The sequence below is a fragment of the Oncorhynchus keta genome, chromosome 17, assembly GCF_023373465.1.
Source record: "Oncorhynchus keta strain PuntledgeMale-10-30-2019 chromosome 17, Oket_V2, whole genome shotgun sequence".
In the NCBI taxonomy this organism is placed as follows: Eukaryota; Metazoa; Chordata; class Actinopteri; order Salmoniformes; family Salmonidae; genus Oncorhynchus; species Oncorhynchus keta.
The window spans coordinates 28,296,499-28,317,756 of record NC_068437.1 but is presented as its reverse complement, the minus strand read 5'-3'; the positions used below and the strand labels follow the sequence as shown (position 1 = coordinate 28,317,756).

The 21,258-nt window shown below is 43.1% G+C and overlaps 2 protein-coding genes across 4 annotated transcripts in view; both read left to right on the top strand.

The window, feature by feature from the left end:
- Positions 1 to 21,258, top strand: part of LOC118396747 (peptidyl-prolyl cis-trans isomerase FKBP8-like) — a 49,209-nt gene that overhangs the window by 12,508 nt on the left and 15,443 nt on the right. The gene's annotated exons all lie outside the window — the stretch shown is intronic.
- Positions 17,555 to 20,227, top strand: LOC127908236 (uncharacterized protein DDB_G0290685-like). 3 transcript variants are annotated; one of them, XM_052465790.1, is made up of 2 exons: positions 17,555 to 19,576; positions 19,703 to 20,227. In XM_052465790.1, exons 1-2 carry the CDS (start codon positions 17,566 to 17,568, stop codon positions 20,137 to 20,139), a joined length of 2,448 nt encoding a protein of 815 aa, XP_052321750.1. In that variant the 5' UTR covers positions 17,555 to 17,565; the 3' UTR covers positions 20,140 to 20,227. The 3 variants fall into 3 exon arrangements, with proteins under 3 accessions (XP_052321750.1, XP_052321751.1, XP_052321749.1); XM_052465791.1 differs by having other exon boundaries at positions 17,555 to 19,744; positions 19,955 to 20,227; XM_052465789.1 differs by having other exon boundaries at positions 17,555 to 19,954; positions 19,997 to 20,227.

The window sequence follows — 21,258 nt, the reverse complement described above, 5'->3', positions numbered from 1 at the left end:
GTCTTCACTATTATTCTACAATGTAGAAAATAGTAAAAATAAAGAAAAACCCTTGAATGAGTAGGTGTGTCCAAACTTTTGACTGGTACTGTATTTAAAGTGATAAATCCGAGTCTCTCAGCGTCATTCTGTCACTGTGAAATTGCCCAATAGTAACCTTTCATTCGAAAAGCAATACTCTGAGTGCTTGTGTTTTTTCATGTACAGTATGTGTGTGTGCGTGCCTGCGTGTGAGTGTGTGCGCATGTGTTGGTATCTTATGCTTATCTCTTATCAACCCAGTCTCATTGTAAAATGATACAGCCCAGAAAATGTACTTCTGCTTTATGTTTAGAACACTGGTAAGAGGATATTTATTGGAAATCTTTCACAGAAAGAGTTTGCTTGTGAAAGTTCCAGCATGTGTGCGTATGTTTGTTCATGTGCATGTGTGTGTGTGTGTGTTGGTGTCTGGCTGAAAGGCCCACCAGATGAAATAAGCTGCTGTGACGCATCATCCCAGATATGTGTAAGCAGGACTGAACACTGAGGGGAACATGTGATCGAGGTGTGGCTCTCTGAACCCAAGGTAGAGTGTGACTCCCTCCCCATCGTGACATCAACAACTACCTTACCAGGGTCAAAATCAAGGTTTGACTCTTCCTGAGCCATCGTGGATGACTAAAAATAATGTCTCATAAACCAGGTTTACAACAGAATCAAACATGCTCCGAAGGGTTTAGCAGGCTAAACCATGGTCAGTGGGGGCTAAAAGATAAGGAGTAGGGATTCATCATTTTCTGCTGAAAAATTCCTTGTATGAGGTGTTGTCATTCATTGACAGTTTGGAAACATTGTGTTTCCTTCAATTGAACTATTTTGTGTGTGTGTGTATGTGTGTGTGTGGTCACGTGGTTGAGAAGTTAGAATTTTTGGACTGTGTTTGTAGCTTTCCTGGCAGGCTAGTAGCAGGCTGACAAGAGGCCACACCCAGCTCTCACCCAGCAGGAGCACAGACAACTACAGCACGCAAGGTTAGATCTGCTGATTTTCAGGTCAGCAGCAAGAGTAAAATATAAACAGGTTTAGGGAGATGACTATTAGAATGAATAAACTATACAGTTTGAAGGTGTGCTTGTAATTCTTTAGTTTTATTCAAGACTAGTAGTTTGGTTGGCCTGTATGTATTGCAACAACAACTGTCTTCTCTCAGGATGTGTGTGACGTGTGCTTGTGCTCATGTTTATCTTTTGGACTTCTTGCTAGCAGCAAACCCCACACTTATCTCTCCCATGGACACACCCCTCATTGTAATATGATACTGCTCTACTTCTGCTTTGAATTTGTTGTATCTGTGGTGAGAGGATATTTACTGGGGGGTGGACTCCCTCAATGTAGTTAAGGTTCTGTGAGAAGAGTTTAATTTATTTAGCTAGGGTTCTAAATTTAGCTATTTGTAATCTACTGACCAATAATTATTCAATTTTGCCTGCATAAACACAGTTTAATTGCTACCTTGATGTTTTGATGATTTCTTTAGACCATGCATTTTCAGCCACAAATGTTTTGATAGTATGTCACATGAATCATTCACAGTACCATTAAAGACATGCTCCGGTACTTTGGCGACTAAGAAAGTATTTTTGAAACCTCCTGCTTTGGGCTGGATGTGTCAATGTGTTGTTCATACATGCATAATCTATTAGCAGAATTACTGTGTTACCTCAATTAGCCACAAAATCCTTAATTTGAAAGCGACTTTTCTTGAAGCTGTGCCGTGCAATTTTGCCTTCATTTCCTCCCATGTGGGCCAGCCCCCTAGTAATTAGTGTTCTAGCCAATGAGATTCAGCCCCTCGCATTTCAGTGACAGCTCGCAAGAGACCTGCCAGGCGTTATCCAATGAGGTTGCAGGGCAGGCCCAACAGCTCATGTGGACACAGCAGAGAGAGAGAGAGCAATGACGTGGTGCACATATCTGTACATATATGACATAGTACTCAATTTCCGGGACCACTTTCAAGCCGAAAGTGAGTGCTACTTTCAGAACTACTGGCTAAAAAGTATACAAAAGTAGCTGAGAATCTCTTTAAAAGAATTGCTTGTTCCATTGTAATGCAAACATAATCTGCTATTAAGCTGTTTTACATTGTGAAAGTATACAGTTTGTTCCAAAGAAGATATTTATTTTGTGTGGATGGGTGCCAGATCAAAGAGATAGACATTATGCTCTCCTGCTGACAGACTCTCTGTTCAACACCCTCCCTTATATCTTCACAGTCTAAAAGCCAGTCAGAGAAAGGTAGTCCATGGTATCAAAATGAGATGTTTGAACTGGGGCATAAAGAGAAGAAAAGACAATCGACCATTGTAACACTCACCCCAGCACGTTGGCTTGACACAGCCATGTGGAGGCGCATCATTGAGAACGTGACATGCATACCCTCAGAGGACCCCACGTGAGGTAGCACTCCAGCTCTAATCAGGCCGAGCTACATGCTCCTCCTCGCCGCTGTGTGCCATTCTCTCCCCACCACATCCTCCATGCCTGCTGTGCACAGCGCATAGCCAATACGGGAAGGAGATTACTGGTGCATGGCAGAGAATAGAGGAGCCCATGAGGCTCCAGGATGAAATCTGCCACATCCACAGGAAGCTGATGTCTTCTCCAGGCACAGATGAATATGTGCCAGGACCCCAGATACAGCTCTGGGCTCTGGGGTGTACACATATGATTTGAAACATGGGGGTGTTATTGTAGGTTCCTCTATTCCCTTCCCTGGTTACTCATGAACTGTTTGCTCAATAGCAAAATAGCAAATGTGAAGTAAGGTGAATAAGTCAGAGTGCGATACACACAGACTAGCTAGCCCTGAAGTGCTACTTGAAAAGTAATTGAGATATTTGTCTGTTTTGATTAAGGCCAAGACACCTCAAGCGTGTAATAAGAGTACATGTATGCTCTCCCGTTCCTCTGTGTTCATAGCTGGTTTCCATCCACCTTGTTTTTCTTCATACACAGTAAGTGTTTAACAGACTTGGTTACTGGGACTCTTTCACTCCAGGGCCACCCTGCTTCTCTCCTAATTTGGGGTCCACACAGGTCAACTCCTATTATACTCAGAATTTAAGGCACGGCCATCAACCCCTCCAGAACACTCCCTTCTCATAATCTGACGTAAGTCAGACCCTTTTATGTTAACAGACATGTAGTTGCTGGGCAACTCAAACACAACCACTACATGAATTTGCTGATTGTAGCACCATTATAATGAAATCAGATGGGAAAGTGTGTGACCAGAAGTTGTTAGCATGAAAGAGCAACACAGAACAACACGCAAACACACAGAGACAGACGTAGTCGAAGCTCTGGTCGAGTCCTGGCCCTCTGGTTTGTGTTTAGGAGCTTTGGCGTGTTGACTGCATCACACACTAGAGTCTATATGCAGGGAATGACCCGATGATGTGAGCTGTCTGTGTTTCTCTGGCAGTATGGTGCTACAGTGTGGAGCGGGAGGCCCAGAGGCAGGGGGCCAGGGAGGCAGACTCGTGGCAGAGCAGGCAGTACAATGGGGGGCCCCCTCCGTCAGTGAGGACGTGGAGTGGTGGTGACTCATCATTTGAGACGTCAGCACTTCGTCATCAGCTGTCTGCATCAGCACAGCAGTCCATCACTGAAGCTCTGTGCTCATACTAACAATATGTCTTCAAAGGGCTTAATTAATCACCAACAGGCTCCCTCAGACTGAATTAACTTGAACAAGTCTTATTATAACACTAAACCCAGGGGTATTAGCGTTTTGCGATTAGTTCAGTGATTAATAAAATTCGTTTTTAAAAAATATGCGTTTGTATTTTGTGAAGTACCTGAGTGAATATGGTAAAGCATATAATTACCCTCTTTTGTATGCTCAGATAAATGGCTACACATTCCTCCTAATTGCCTGTGGCTGTCTGTATCTGATGAGTGTAACCCAAGGCCATTGCCGTCAGCTCTGGTCAAGTCAAGTAAAGTCCTTCCTCCTCAGACGTGATTATGTGTCTAATGAGTGGTGCTCTGGGTCTCATCCTTCCTCATGGCGATGATTTGAGGGAGAGAGTGTGAAGGGTCATGCTAATAGCACTGCTAAATTAAGCCCCCCCCCAGATATGTAGAGCTCTGCCATGACAACCTGAGACACAACTGCCTAATTAGTAAGAAAGTGTGCTGCACTGGGCCCTGTATCCACAGAGAGACTGGGCCTGGCGGGGGGAGAAAGACAGAGGGTGCATCATCATGGTTTAAGATGAGCTCATGCACACTTAACTAGCATTCTGAACTCTAGAGTTCAATGACAAGTTATATCAGTTTATCAAAATAAATGTTTCTGCCACTGCTTGTAATGCTATTTCATCTACTATGGCTTGATTTACAAAGCAATAATATCAACCATTTCAACTGTAAATCAGTCCGTCACGGCAGGTAAGCACCCTGGTGTGAGATGCGTGATGACCACTTGCTATGTGATGTGCACAATCCACTGGGTGATATTCTAGACATGGTGACATTTCTTTGATCACAATTTTTTCTCCGGTCCTTATCTTGTTTCCAATACATGCACCGGTAGCGACTCAGACTTTGACAGAAAGGAAATTAATTTTTGGATGAATATCTATTTTCATGACATTTATTTCATTCTCAGAATGTCACACATAAATGACTAAGCTGCACGTGGTCAAAAACATTTCTGTCATCAGCATTTACAGAAATCTATTAGGAGGGGATGGAATATTAAGTGTATGTCTGTCTCCCAGGCATAGCTAAAAGGTGTGGCAGTAGTGTGAGGGAGGCAATCTGAAACCTTGTTGGATGAGGATGATTTATTTAATTCATTAATATAATGTTCTGCAGTTCCTGTTTCACTCACTACACTCTCTCAGATACACAGTAAATCAAGGAGAGTTTGGATGCAGTCTATCACAGTGCCATCCGTTTTGTCACCAAAGCCCCATATGCTACCCACCAGCCCGACCTGTATTTTCTCGTTGGCTGGCCCTTGCTTCATAGTCGTCGACAAACCCACTGGCTCCAGGTCATCTATAAGTCTTTGCTAGGTAAAGCCCCGCCTTACCTCATCTCACTGGTCACCATAGCAGCACCCACCCGTAGCACGCGCTCCAGCAGGTATATTTCACTGGTCACCTCCAAAGCCAATTCCTCATTTGGCCGCTTTTCCTTCCAGTTCCCTGCTGCCAACAACTGGAATGAACTGCAAAAATCACTGAAGCTGGAGACTCATATCTCCCTCACTAACTATAAACACCAGCTGTCAGAGCAGCTCACAGATCCCTGCACCTGTACATAGCCCATCCAACTACCTCATCCCCATACTGTTATTTATTTCATTTATTTTGCTCCTTTGCACCCAGTATTTCTACTTGCACACTCATCTTCTGCACATCTATCACTCCATTGTTTAATTGCTATATTGTAATTATTTTGACACTATGCCACCTATTTATTGCCTTACCTCCCTTATCCTACCTCATTTGCACACACTGTATATAGACTTTTTCTATTGTATTATAGAATGTATGTTTGTTTATTCCATGTGTAATTATGTGTTGTTGTTTGTGTCGCACTTGTAACGGTATTCCTGTGGTGAAGTAGAGGCGGACAAAACGCAGCGTGGTTATATTGGTGAAATAAAAATATATATATTATTAAATGTGTCCATATAAACCTGAAAATAGTGTTGAGCTTAACCCCATAGGAGAGTAAACATTACTTGAAATAATAAGCTCTAGAATACTGAACAACACTACAGAGAGATAAAAAAAGTAACAGAGTAATTTTCAATTAATACTGTACAGAGTGAAACAAAATGATGCAGAGTTAAATATTAACACTACATTTAGCTTATGCAACTCTGTTGCCCGAGTATGTTTTACTCTTTTTAGACTGGGACCAAATGTTAGCAGAGTTACATTTTCTTCAATTAGAGTTCAATTTACTCTGGTGCCAGTCTAAGAGGAAAACCTAAGTACGTAGTTGAACTAACCTACACTTCCTGTGAATAGACAGCTGTTTGACCATTTTTTTAAACACCCATCACACGTTCAGTACTTCCTTGAATCTTGCAATCTTGAGAGTTGAGAGTAGGCCTAACTCAATCTGTTTAAAATAGCACATTATTTGAACCTAAATAACAATGGAAAGGTAATTATTGAGTTTCAAAGATTTTGTTTCAGTTGTGTGACTCTGGTGTTGTGCAATGACCAAAAACACTTTGAAGCTTTCAAATTCAAATTTGCACTAAAATGGTCTATGCATGTGAAGTTAGACACAGTGTCTGTGCAAAAAGAGAGCAGATCTGTCATTGCTTTTAACTGTGGCTTAGCCATTTACTTTACTAAGGAATCCACAGAGCCAAAGGTTCCCTTGGGCTGATAGTAAAATTCCTCCCTTACTGCACACAAACTAACATATCTGCCTCTCCGAAAGTCTTCAAATCTAGTCATAATCATGTAGCCAAATCTATTGAAAAAAAGTATCAACCAAAAATGACAATTTAATATCCCTGAAATTGGATAATAGACTGAATTCCCCTCCAGAATACTAGGTAGACTTCCACACTACCTTCACTGAACAGCCCATAACAAGGTTTACATTTGTGTGTTCCCATCAGTATAAATAACAGTGAAATAACAGGAAGTGCTGTTAACCTGTAGTCACACCTTCCTTCACGACATATCAGTGACAGTCCAGTGATTATATATTATATGGTCGATGCCAAATGTGTTGAAATGTTTATTCTGTTATGGAGCAGTTGTTACACTTGTACTTGTGGATCAATTTTTAAATGTTTTATGTATCATTGGCTAATATTTCATATAGAACATGCAGCCTAAAAAAAGCCATAAATTGTTCAGTGATAAACATGTCGACAACAATATCACAACTTCATAGTGTGGGTGATAATCATGAGTTGAAAACAACTGATATGAGTCTGCTTCACAGTGGCGTAGCACAGATTCGCTGGGCCCCTCCGTAAGTTTCGAGCAAGGCCCCATTTATGGGACAGAGAGAAAAATATGCAATATTACAGTTAATCTCATGCTACTTTACACATTTTGACATAAGGCTGAGAGAAAAATGAGCTGTTTCTTGAAAGATGGGACAATATGACCTTTCTTTCACAAATATTTGTCTTAACATGAACATTTTAAATACACTGCTCAACAAAAATAAAGGCAACACTAAAATAACACATCCTAGATCTGAATGATTCAAATATTCTTATTAAATACTTTTTTCTTTACATAGTTGAATGTGCTGATAACAAAATCACACAAAAATCATCATTGGAAATCAAATGTATCAACCCATGGAGGTCTGGATTTGGAGTGACACTTGAAATTAAAGTGGAACACGACGCTACAGGCTGATCCAACTTTGATGTAATGTCCTTAAAACAAGTCAAAATGAGGCTCAGTAGTGTGTGTGGCCTCCATGTGCCTTTATGACCTCCCTATAACGCCTGGAAATGCTCTGATGAGGTGGCGGATGGTCTCCTGAGGGATCTCCTACCAGACCTGGACTAAAGCATCCGCCAACTCCTGGAGTCTGTGGTGCAACGTGGTGTTGGTGGATGGAGCGAGACATGATGTCCCAGATGTGCTCAATTGGATTCAGGTCTGGGGAACGGGCGGGCCAGTCCATAGCATCAATGCCTTCCTCTTGCAGGAACTGCTGACACACTCCAGCCACATAAGGTCTAGCATTGTCTTGCATTAGGAGGAACCCAGGGCCAACCGCACCAGCATAGGGTCTCACAAGGGGTCTGAGGATCTCATCTCGATACCTAATGGCAGTCAGGCTACCTCTGGCGAGCACATGGAGGGCTGTGCAGCCCCCCAAAGAAATGCCACCCCACACCATGACTGACCCACCGACAAACCGGTCATGCTGGAGAATGTTGCAGGCAGCAGAACGTTCTCCACGGCGTCTCTAGACTCTGTCACGTCTGTCACGTGCTCAGTGTGAACCTGCTTTCATCTGTGAAGAGCACAGGGAGCCAGTGGCGAACTTGCCAATCTTAGGGGTTCTCTGGCAAATGCTAAACGTCTTGCACGGTGTTGGGCTGTAAGCACAACCCCCACCTGTGGACGTCGGGCCCTCATACCACCCTCATGGAGTCTGTTCCTGACCGTTTGAGCAGACATTTGTGGCCTGCTGGAGGTAATTTTGCAGGGCTCTGGCAGTCCTCCTCCTGCTCCTCCTTGCACAAAAGCGGAGGTAGCGGTCCTGCTGCTGGGTTGTTGCCCTCCTACGGCCTCCTCAACGTCTCCTGATGTACTGGCCTGTCTCCTGGTAGCGCCTCCATGCTCTGGACACTACGCTGACAGACACAGCAAACCTTCTTGCCACAGCTCGCATTGATGTGCCATCCTGGATGAGCTGCACTACCTGAGCCACTTGTGTGGGTTGTAGACTCCGTCTCATGCTACCACTAGAGTGAAAGCACTGCCAGCATTCAAAAGTGACCAAAACATCAGCCAGGAAGCATAGGAACTGAGAAGTGGTCTGTGGTCACCACCTGCAGAACCACTCCTTTATTGGGGGTGTCTTGCTAATTGCCTATAATTTCCACCTGTTGTCTATTCCATTTGCACAACAGCATGTGAAATTTATTGTCAATCAGTGTTGCTTCAGTTTGATTTCACAGAAGTGTGATTGACTTGGATTGACTTGGAGTTACATTGTGTTGTTTAAGTGTTCCCTTTATTTTTTTGAGCAGTGTATATATTTTGATAGACCAAAGTATCAGCCATCACACCATGGAAAGGAGCTGAGATGTATTTGAGATCTTAGAATGAAGCAATAAAGCCAGACGAGGTGTTGTGTATTGCCAAACTACCACGGCCAAAGGCTGTTCTCATTTCTGTTTTTCTTTATACAATGCAACTAACTGGATCTGTCAACTCCATCAGGCAACATAAAAGGCATTTCATTTGAACAATTATTGTTCAACAAGTGTTTAAAGGCCTTGATTGTTTCATTCTAACAGTAGATTATTCAAATATATTTTTGTTTTACAGCACCATTAAATCCTCCAGGGCTAATTTAATTAGCATTTTGGCATGTTTTTTTAGATTTACAACATTAACATTATCCCTTGGGTCTAGCACAGCAAATATTTAAATTGTTTAAGCATATGTTGCAGAACAGTGATTCAAATATTATTTGACAGCGTTAACAAGCCACTGGCAGAGTTGACAACACAACAGATACTCAAAACAGACATATTTTTTATTTTCTAAAAATAAAAGTTCAATACAAACATTTGTAAAATATGGAAAATTATTCATTTAAAAATCCCCAAATTGTCAAGCTCTGATCGTAGTTCTTTTTGTAATGTCGTTGTTTTAGTATGGTCAGGGCGTGAGTTGGGTGGGTTGTCTATGTTCTTTTTTCTATAATTCGGGATTTCTGTGTTTGGCCTGGTATGGTTCTCAATCAGAGGCAGCTGTCAATCGTTGTCCCTGATTGAGAACCATACTTAGGTTTCCTGGTTTCACTATTGAGTTGTGGGTGATTATTTTCCGTGTCAGTGTTTGTTCCACACGGGACTGTTTCGTTTGTTTAATTTATTCACGTTGTTATTTTGTACTTTTCAGTGTTCTATTAAAAGTAAGCAATATGAACACGTACCACGCTGCGCATTGGTCCTCCGATCCTTCCTACTACTCCTCCTCCTCGTCAGACTGGCCATGACTGACCCAGTAGACTCGAACCAGCTCCGCAACGACATCTCCTCCCAAGGAGCCACCATTGGAAGGCACGTGGAATTGCTTCATGGTCTTATGGAAGTGTTCCAGACCTTGGCCGAATACCACGAAAGAGTGTTGAACACAATGCTGGAGCAATTCCGCGGGTTTTCTGTTAGGCAGCCTACCACAACTTCCCAGCCCCTCAGTAACCTGACTGTTAGCAGCGCCACCTCCCCGGGCACCTCGGTTTCCCAGGAACCCTGCTTACCTCCCCCGGAACGCTTTGATGGAGAGTCGGTCACCTGTCGGGCGTTTCTCGATTCAGTGTTCCCTCATCATTGAGCTGGAGCCCTCCTCCTTACCCTCGGACCACTCTAAGATAGTGAACCTCATCACACTGATGTCCGGGAGGGCTCTCGTCTGGGCTACGGCAATATGGGAACAACAGTTGGCCGTATGCTTCAGTCTGGAGATGAAGAAGGTTTTCGATGCTCCGGGAAAGAGGCTGCCTCGAAGTTACTCCAGCTTTGGCAAGACTCCCACAGTGTGGCAGAGTATGTGGTGGATTTCCGCACGCTGGCAGCTGAGAGTGCCTGGAACCCGGAAGCACTTTTTGTCATGTTCCTGCACGGAGTATCGGAGGAAGTAAAGGATGAGCTTGCAGCCCGAGAACTACCGACGGATCTCATCGCCTTGACCATTCTGATCGATGGCCGATTACGGGAGCAAAGGAATGAGAGGAGGTTCGATTTCACTCGCCCACCCAAGGCTTCCACCTCGTCCGACAGGTTCTCCAACGCCTCCTGGAGAACCAGCTTTTTGTGAAAGCAGAGAAGTGCGAATTTCATTGCTCCACCATCCCCTTCCTGGGTTACATCATCGCTAAAGGGAGTGTACAGATGGATCCAGGGAAGGTGAGAGCGATGGTGGATTGGCCCCAGTCTACGTCCAGAGTGCAACTGCAATGTTTCCTGGGATTTGTCAACTTTTATATCCACTTTATCCGGGGTTACAGCACCCTGGCTTCCCCCGTCTGCACTCACCTCTCCCAAGGTTCTGTTCACGTGGTCCCAAGCTGCTGACCCAAGCTGTGGTTTTCCTGGTAGCCTGTTGGCTGTTTTTTCCTGGTAGCCTGTTGGCTGTTTTTTCCTGGTAGCCTGTTGGCTGTTTTTTCCTGGTAGCCTGTTGGCTGTTTTTTCCTGGTAGCCTGTTGGCTGTTTTTTCCTGGTAGCCTGTTGGTTTTCGTGGTTGTAAATTGAACTGTACGTATTCAAAACGTATTTATGGTAGGTTGGCATTTCTTGATTGATTATGTGGGTCAAATTTGATTCATGGAAGTGTATTATTCCATGTCACAACGTACTGCTGAACTCTTCAGTGGCATGGTTTGCCATGTTTGAAGCGGGCCTATAGACCTATTTTTTTGGCAAGACAGCTGTAATAGTTTGTAGGCTATGTTTTGTTTATTTAGATCTCTATTAATCTTTTCTTTACTATTAATGTCACGGGCCTAAATATAGATTGTGTCATGCCTTTATCGATCTGATATTTTGGTACCACTGGTTTTTCTGTTCGCGTTAATTTGTTTGCATTTGGAGTGGTGTCGGTATTCTAAGCCAAACTGCTATTCAGTATTTTTGTTTGCATGCATGAATACTGTAACTAGGCTACTAGGCTTTCAGCATTTAGTTTGCATTATTTTGGTAAAACCGATGTGTGTATGGCTGCATTCACATAGGCTGTTTAAAATAGGTGAATTACCCTATCAATCTTGTAGCCTATATTCATTACTGAAATGGACTTTACTGGGTAAGGAGCTCTTCACTGTTCTGATACAGCCCAGCGGAGAAAGGCTGCAGATTTCTCGCCAACTGGCACTTCTAAAGCATTTAATGATCTCGGAGTCTCGGCATTTGAACTTTATGTTTATTATGGTATATTGTGATATCAATATAGTTCCAATGCAAGAACCCCAAGAAATTGTGCTGCCCCCTTATACCTGGTGTACACTACACGACTTTCAAAATCCTAACATCGCTGATCCTCTCACATTTAATGACCGTCTTTCATGTAGTGTTTTGTCTTGCCAATGTAGTGCTACGCACACGAAATGATCTGGCACAGACGGGGTGTCACACACTACAAGATTCTGATGTGATGATGTGATTAGATTGTTAACATAGCTAAAATGACCTGTGGCTCAAAGCCGCCTCATACAAGTTCAGTCAGACATTCAATCGTGCCATACAGAGTTGACATTTCTAGCCAACATTTTGAATTGAAAAACATGACTTGTGAACTTCAGAGCTGTAATGATTTGACACTTTGGCTTTGGTTAAAGGCAAGTACAGACGCATACTAGTAGTCATCGCTCTTACTCAAGAGTCTACTCATTCTGGGTCAAGCGAAACAACATCATCATCATCTCACTGGCTTCTTCTCTGGCGAGCTCTCATTGGCTATTGCTGATCACCATTCTCCAAAACTTGTCGTAACACATCTCACACTACAAGAGCATTGCAGATTTTGTGTCGATAGATTCAAACATGTTTGAAAATATTGGGGCGTCTGGGACTGCTCAAAGACAGGATCGTAGCCGTCAGATTTAGCCTTTGGCTCGGTCACATTAAACGAGCATCGGTGATGGCCATGTGCCCCGAGTAGGCAACGACATGGGGATTTTGTCTCCGATCTCAATAACTTGTCTAGGACAGCTAAATTGTGGCCAAAATCGGTGTGTACACCCAGCTTAGTCACTTCATCCTGGCGCCGGGTCTGTGGCTTTATGACGTGTGAATACGCTTTCTGTGGGACCCGACCTCCAGATATAAAAAGGGTGATCATCACATTGCATCACACAATTTCATTTAATTCTGCGGTTTGAGACGCACCCTAAAATCAGTCTTGTCTCAAAATAGTCCCCTTTAGTCACAGCGTTGACCCATGTCTCTCTAAACCCCAGACAGAGGAGTCATAATATCGCTGTGGTTTTAGCAATCTGCTTCCACCAGCTCTTCTCAGATGCCCCGGCACACAAAATGCCTATAAAAAGCTACTGTAAGCACTGCAGCTAGCCCCAGGCCTGAGATTGGATTCATTTTAACAGGCTGAGGAGGCCTGCTGCAGATTATATGAGGACTTTTGAAGAGCTCACCCCCAGGCGGTGGGCAGGACCTACCCTTGATCCCTGCTGTTTCCTCCCTCATTGGATTTTGTGGAAGTGGGAATAAAATTACACAATATAGTAAAAACACACAGAGGCAGCAGCCCAGTTAGAGGTACATAGTTGACAGAATAAACGTTGGCTAGTCCTTGTATCGTAGACAGCAGCAGAGGACTGTTTTGCAGTAAATGAACCGCTGAGGCAGAAAACCAGCTGTGACGTTTCACTGAGGGCAGGATTAGAGATAAGCACCTTTGTGTGGTTGTTTTGGTGTTATGTCCAGAGCTGCACAAGTCTCTCTAAAATGCAAAACAGATTGGTGACCAATCCAATTGAGGTGTTTTTTTTACAACAGAGTGCCTCATAAATCCTCCACTGAGTATTATTAGAACACATCTATTTTTATTAACAGCATACTATTGTAGGTTATCTACATAGCAACCACGGTGAGGTCATTTCTGGGCATTTCCATCATTTAAAAACGGAATTTAAAAGTGCCTGACGTCAAATGGACTCCACTGTTTTCCCCCACAGATCTTTTTCCTTTATTCAGACTGATAAGGTGTCTGCCTGACAGATAACATAATGGGTCAGCTACATTAAGGACTATAAACATTACATTGAATTAATTAAATTTGCATTGCAGCTCTCTGTGAGTCAAACGGATCAGTCATGGATGCATGCATCCCATAGAGATGACATGGGGAGAGAGGAAATCAAAACAAAGCCTTCATAAGTGGGGAACATTATCCAAACAAACACTATGGCATGGCAGGGGTTACACACATTCTAGTGACTACTGTATATGAAAACATTACTCTGCCTTGATTATCAGTACATGTCACTTATACTACTGCACGTGTTTTAAGAAAACATGCTGAGTGTTTACTGTAAATGTTGCTTATCCTTACACGCCTATACTTTGATGGAGAGAGAAAATGCCTGAACAGCCCCAGGCCAGATGAGCCTGTCAATGTGACTCCCTCAACCCTTCTCTCTCTCAGCACCACTAGCAGACTTGCTGCTTCAGCTAAATATTTTGCCAACACCTCTTATAATTTCGACCCCACCCTCACTCAGGTCAGTCAGTGTCGGTTCAGATGTTGACCGGCAGAATAGGGTCAGTCCTAAAGGTTAACTCTACCCGTCGAGTTAAACTCTTCTAGGGCTTAAGTTACTGTGTTCTTCTTTGCTGCTTGGCTCTTTATGACCCCATCACATCTCAAGGCTTGCCAACTCCAATCAGCCTGTAGAAAGGTTATATAGGCTATATACCCTAGTTTCTCAAACTCTGCCAATAACAACCCCTAACAAACTAAACTACACATATACTCTTGTTGTGGCTAACTGTGGGTGGGTGGCTTACTTTGCTGGGCTTTGGACTTCAAAACAATTTCAGTATATGTGTGAGGGGGATCTAATGGCATCTTTAGGCTACAACAGCGATCGGTTGTGTGCAAGGCTCTGCTAAGCCGAGCCTCAAAGGAGTGTGTAGAGTTGCCTTCACCCCAGTAGGTTCCAGGTTCAGATTTCATTACAAGGCCAGAGCCTGGGTTAGTTCAGATGAGTTTGTTCCACTGACCGGCCTGTGTTTCCTGTCTTGTACTAATCAGGCCCCGGGGGATCATTCACTGAGACGGCTACAGGGCAAATCACTAGTGCCCTGTGTGACACTGTTAACCCAGTAGAGATTTAACAATGTTGGGATCTCAAATGACATCTGACAAGTTTCTGGCACTGCCTGTTTGTTTGAGGATAGTAGGTGCAGTTCACAGCCATTCATATTTTGGGGTAATAAAAAATTTGGTTGATGGAACTTTAGCTCTCTGTAGGCTACACAATAGGTAGTGCCTTGTAGCTACGTATGTTTAAGAAGCACAATGTACAGATCTGCTATAATTCTGCACCACCGAGTAAATGGTAGTGATCACACCTTTAAGAGGAAAACCTTTGGCAACTGTGTTTAATTATATTTTGTTCCAAAGGTCAATCCTGCACGAGGATGATAACCCTTTTTCTGAGAAACCTCTTTGAAACGGCATATGGCTTCAATTTCAGACCCAAATACCTTGCAACGGATGCAAGTTTGCATGCATGTGTGTAGGTTACAGTGTGTGAGTAGTGCATGCCTGTATTTGGATACATGTGTTAGGGATGTCATCTGAGTTTGCATCCTCATCGTGAGGCTGATGAGAGGCAGCTACCTGCATTGATAAAACATGACTCATCCTCCAGCAAAGTGGTTGTATTAGCTGTCCCTCTCCGGAAACCATGAAATGCAGTCACCTACTCCAGGATCACGATGGCAGGGGAGGTATTATTTATTATTTCCAATGACTCACAGTTCAGACTCAATTAAATGCACTCTCCTTGTGCCTTTGTGTGATCCTGTAAAACCCTCCATGACCTGATATGGCTTACTTCCTCTCCAAATGTCAGCAGAGAAATAACAAGGCTGTGCTGTGGCTGAGACTGGCCTGCTGATCATGGTGTTGTGATTGGATTGTTTGGATTGGATTGTTTAAAGGCTATTGATCCCACCAAGATAAAACAGATGTCTCCCTTAATGCACTGTGTAAGCTTCATTACCAGTTTAGATATCAAGTGTTAAACTGATCTATACACAGGACTGACATGCTGCTGCAGTAGCTAGTTAGCTACATTTTTTACACCCAGTGTAATAAGAAGTAACTGGAAAGTTAAAGTAACAATGCAGCTTTCTCCTGACATGACTGACAGGGCTCATTGATTTTAGGCCTATGATACACTTTATTTGATATTTTTTCACCCCCATTTCTCTCCCCTATTTCGTGATATCCAATTGGTAGTTACAATCTTGTCCCATCGCCCGTACGGACTCGGGAGAGGCAAAGGTCGAGAGCCATGCCTCCTCCGAAACACGACCTTGACACACTGCTCGCTTAACCCAGAAGCCAGCTGCACCAATGTGTCGGAGGAAACACTGTACAGCTGGTGACTGAAGTCAGCGTGCATGCGCCCTGGCCCGCCACAAGGAGTCGCTAGAGAGCGATGGGACAAGGACATCCCGGCCAGCCAAACCCTCCCCTAACCTGGACGACGCTGGGCCAATTGTGAGCCGCCTCATGGGTCTCCCGGTTACGGCGGGCTGCGACAGCCTGGAGTGACGCCTCTAGCACTGTGATGCAGTGTCTTAGACCACTGCGCCACTCGGGAGACCCTGTGATGCAATTTTGATAGCAGTACAAAAGATAGTTCCTAGCTTCCCTACGAAACAAAATTAAAATGGAAAGGAAACAGTTGCTGTGAAATTCTCTGAAACGAAGATGCACAAAGGCCACAGTAACAAAGGGGACATGTTGTTATACAGGCCAAATTTTCTCTGAGGAATTCCCCAGTAAACTATCCTCTATTACAATTTACACACAACCACCTTTAGCAAGTTTATCTCAACCAGTGAAATTACCCTAACTGGACCCCTTTGGCACAGTGACCTTCTGGTCTTAGCCTCCAGCCAGCCAGTTTGAGTAGCTATTTGTTTTTCAATAAAGGTGGTGTATTGAACAGCTTGTAATGTAGGCTAGCCTTTGGACTGTTGTAAATGGAGTGAGTTAAGAGCAGAAAGGCAAAACTACACGGCACATAGAAACAAATCACTGTTCTAGTTTGTCTATTTATACATTCTCAGTGATTGTTATATATCCTGGTCAATGGATTTTCATGGAATGTGTGACCAGGATGAGAAGAAAATCCCATATGAAGGTGGAATGTGTGACCAGGATAAGAAGAAAATCCCATATGAAGGTGGAATGTGTGACCAGGATAAGAAGAAAATCCCATATGAAGGTGGAATGTGTGACCAGGATAAGAAGAAAATCCCATATGAAGGTGGAATGTGTGACCAGGATGAGAAGAAAATCCCATATGAAGGTGGAATGTGTGACCAGGATGAGAAGAATATCCCATATGAAGGTGGAATGTGTGACCAGGATGAGAAGAAAATCCCATATGAAAGTGGAATGTGTGACCAGGATGAGAAGAATATCCCATATGAAGGTGGAATGTGTGACCAGGATGAGAAGAAAATCCCATATGAAGGTGGAATGTGTGACCAGGATGAGAAGAAAATCCCATATGAAGGTGGAATTTGTGACCAGGATGAGAAGAATATCCCATATGAAGGTGGTATGTGTGACCAGGATAAGAAGAAAATCACATATGAAGGTGGAATGTGTGACCAGGATGAGAAGAAAATCCCATATGAAGGTGGAATGTGTGACCAGGATGAGAAGAAAATCCCATATGAAAGTGGAATGTGTGACCAGGATGAGAAGAATATCCCATATGAAGGTGGAATGTGTGACCAGGATGAGAAGAAAATCCCATATGAAGGTGGAATGTGTGACCAGGATGAGAAGAAAATCCCATATGAAGGTGGAATGTGTGACCAGGATGAGAAGAATATCCCATATGAAGGTGGAATGTGTGACCAGGATGAGAAGAAAATCCCATATGAAGGTGGAATGTGTGACCAGGATGAGGAAGAAAATCCCATATGAAGGTGGAATGTGTGACCAGGATGAGAAGAAAATCCCATATGAAGGTGGAATGTGTGACCAGGATAAGAAGAAAATCACATATGAAGGTGGAATGTGTGACCAGGATAAGAAGAAAATCCCATATGAAGGTGGAATGTGTGACCAGGATGAGAAGAAAATCCCATATGAAGGTGGAATGTGTGACCAGGATGAGAAGAAAATCCCATATGAAAGTGGAATGTGTGACCAGGATGAGAAGAAAATCCCATATGAAGGTGGAATGTGTGACCAGGATGAGAAGAAAATCCCATATGAAGGTGGAATGTGTGACCAGGATGAGAAGAAAATCCCATATGAAAGTGGAATGTGTGACCAGGATGAGAAGAATATCCCATATGAAGGTGGAATGTGTGACCAGGATGAGAAGAAAATCCCATATGAAGGTGGAATGTGTGACCAGGATGAGAAGAAAATCCCATATGAAAGTGGAATGTGTGACCAGGATGAGAAGAAAATCCCATATGAAGGTGGAATGTGTGACCAGGATGAGAAGAAAATCCCATATGAAGGTGGAATGTGTGACCAGGATGAGAAGAAAATCCCATATGAAGGTGGAATGTGTGACCAGGATGAGAAGAAAATCCCATATGAAGGTGGAATGTGTGACCAGGATGAGAAGAAAATCCCATATGAAGGTGGAATGTGTGACCAGGATGAGAAGAAAATCCCATATGAAGGTGGAATGTGTGACCAGGATGAGAAGAAAATCCCATATGAAGGTGGAATGTGTGACCAGGATGAGAAGAAAATCCCATATGAAGGTGGAATGTGTGACCAGGATGAGAAGAAAATCCCATATGAAGGTGGAATGTGTGACCAGGATGAGAAGAATATCCCATATGAAGGTGGAATGTGTGACCAGGATGAGAAGAAAATCCCATATGAAGGTGGAATGTGTGACCAGGATGAGAAGAAAATCCCATATGAAGGTGGAATGTGTGACCAGGATGAGAAGAAAATCCCATATGAAGGTGGAATGTGTGACCAGGATGAGAAGAAAATCCCATATGAAGGTGGAATGTGTGACCAGGATGAGAAGAAAATCCCATATGAAGGTGGAATGTGTGACCAGGATGAGAAGAAAATCCCATATGAAGGTGGAATGTGTGACCAGGATGAGAAGAAAATCCCATATGAAGGTGGAATGTGTGACCAGGATGAGAAGAAAATCCCATATGAAGGTGGAATGTGTGACCAGGATGAGAAGAAAATCCCATATGAAGGTGGAATGTGTGACCAGGATGAGAAGAAAATCCCATATGAAGGTGGAATGTGTGACCAGGATGAGAAGAAAATCCCATATGAAGGTGGAATGTGTGACCAGGATGAGAAGAATATCCCATATGAAGGTGGAATGTGTGACCAGGATGAGAAGAAAATCCCATATGAAGGTGGAATGTGTGACCAGGATGAGAAGAAAATCCCATATGAAGGTGGAATGTGTGACCAGGATGAGAAGAAAATCCCATATGAAGGTGGAATGTGTGACCAGGATGAGAAGAAAATCCCATATGAAGGTGGAATGTGTGACCAGGATGAGAAGAAAATCCCATATGAAGGTGGAATGTGTGACCAGGATGAGAAGAAAATCCCATATGAAGGTGGAATGTGTGACCAGGATGAGAAGAAAATCCCATATGAAGGTGGAATGTGTGACCAGGATGAGAAGAAAATCCCATATGAAGGTGGAATGTGTGACCAGGATGAGAAGAAAATCCCATATGAAGGTGGAATGTGTGACCAGGATGAGAAGAAAATCCCATATGAAGGTGGAATGTGTGACCAGGATGAGAAGAAAATCCCATATGAAGGTGGAATGTGTGACCAGGATGAGAAGAAAATCCCATATGAAGGTGGAATGTGTGACCAGGATGAGAAGAAAATCCCATATGAAGGTGGAATGTGTGACCAGGATGAGAAGAAAATCCCATATGAAGGTGGAATGTGTGACCAGGATGAGAAGAAAATCCCATATGAAGGTGGAATGTGTGACCAGGATGAGAAGAAAATCCCATATGAAGGTGGAATGTGTGACCAGGATGAGAAGAAAATCCCATATGAAGGTGGAATGTGTGACCAGGATGAGAAGAATATCCCATATGAAGGTGGAATGTGTGACCAGGATGAGAAGAAAATCCCATATGAAGGTGGAATGTGTGACCAGGATGAGAAGAAAATCCCATATGAAGGTGGAATGTGTGACCAGGATGAGAAGAAAATCCCATATGAAGGTGGAATGTGTGACCAGGATGAGAAGAATATCCCATATGAAGGTGGAATGTGTGACCAGGATGAGAAGAATATCCCATATGAAGGTGGAATGTGTGACCAGGATGAGAAGAATATCCCATATGAAGGTGGAATGTGTGACCAGGATGAGAAGAATATCCCATATGAAGGTGGAATGTGTGACCAGGATGAGAAGAATATCCCATATGAAGGTGGAATGTGTGACCAGGATGAGAAGAATATCCCATATGAAGGTGGAATGTGTGACCAGGATGAGAAGAAAATCCCATATGAAGGTGGAATGTGTGACCAGGATGAGAAGAATATCCCATATGAAGGTGGAATGTGTGACCAGGATGAGAAGAAAATCCCATATGAAGGTGGAATGTGTGACCAGGATAAGAAGAAAATCCCATATGAAGTTGTTGTGCTCTTTTAAAATAAATCAACTATTCACATTTGCATTAAATAAATATAATGCCTGTGAGGACTTGTCAAGAAAGGTGGTGGACAGATTGATGACAGATCATGAAAGGATACTTCCTCTGTAGTACGCAACAAAAAGGACAAACAACAATACAGTATATCAAACCTATCAAAGCCATTTGGGATTTATTACAGTTTCCAGTAATAGCCCAATTAACTTTGAATGTTTCAAAACCACAGGCAGAACATAAACACATTCACTTTGTGAATACATTCCATCGCACATCTGTGCTTATGGACACTTGCCCAAGACACCGAAGGGGAGATTAACTCTTCGAAGGGTCCTGTCCGATAAATATTGCATGGACCTAGGCTCTGTGGGTTCACCTACAGTAAGCATGGCTGTGATCAAATTCAGCTATACATCTACATATACTAAATCTGAATATTCTACGAGCAGTAGCGGTCAGTACCGTTCAAGATGAGGGAGGACAATTATTTTATATTACAGCATATTGGATGACTGTGATTCATATTCCATTCACCCAGTTCAATGTAACATTGATATGTTTAGGCAACTACATGACACATAAATGTTCCCTATACGCATCATGAGATTGCTACAACCTGGCATATGAATGAACGTTTAAAATGTACAGTAGGTGCACACAGATCGAGAGACAACTTTGAGGTGACAGACAGTGACATTCAATATCGCCTCGGACTGTTACCTGCATCGAGCAGATATTGGGTGTAATCGTTAGTCCAACAGTTGCAAGAGAGTTTCTATTGGACAAATTCAGGTATATTTATCCACGTTTTTGTTCCTTTTGCTTCCGTTTAAGAATTGTAAAAATAAATAAAAAACAGAATAGGTGGAATGGATACACCCCTGATCACGTGTGAACACAGTTCACTTTCATAGCAGCCACGTTGTATTTTGTCTTGTGCCTATGCACTCTCCTCCTCTCACCTCTTCCCTTCGCTTGTGGACTTCAATACACAACACATCAGCTGTATATGACCAGGCGGAAAAACCTTTCCAAACCAAACCGCTAGACACAACCTACATCGTTCTCATCATATTAGCGAAAGTAACATCATAGTTAGCATAACTTATAGAACTAATGAG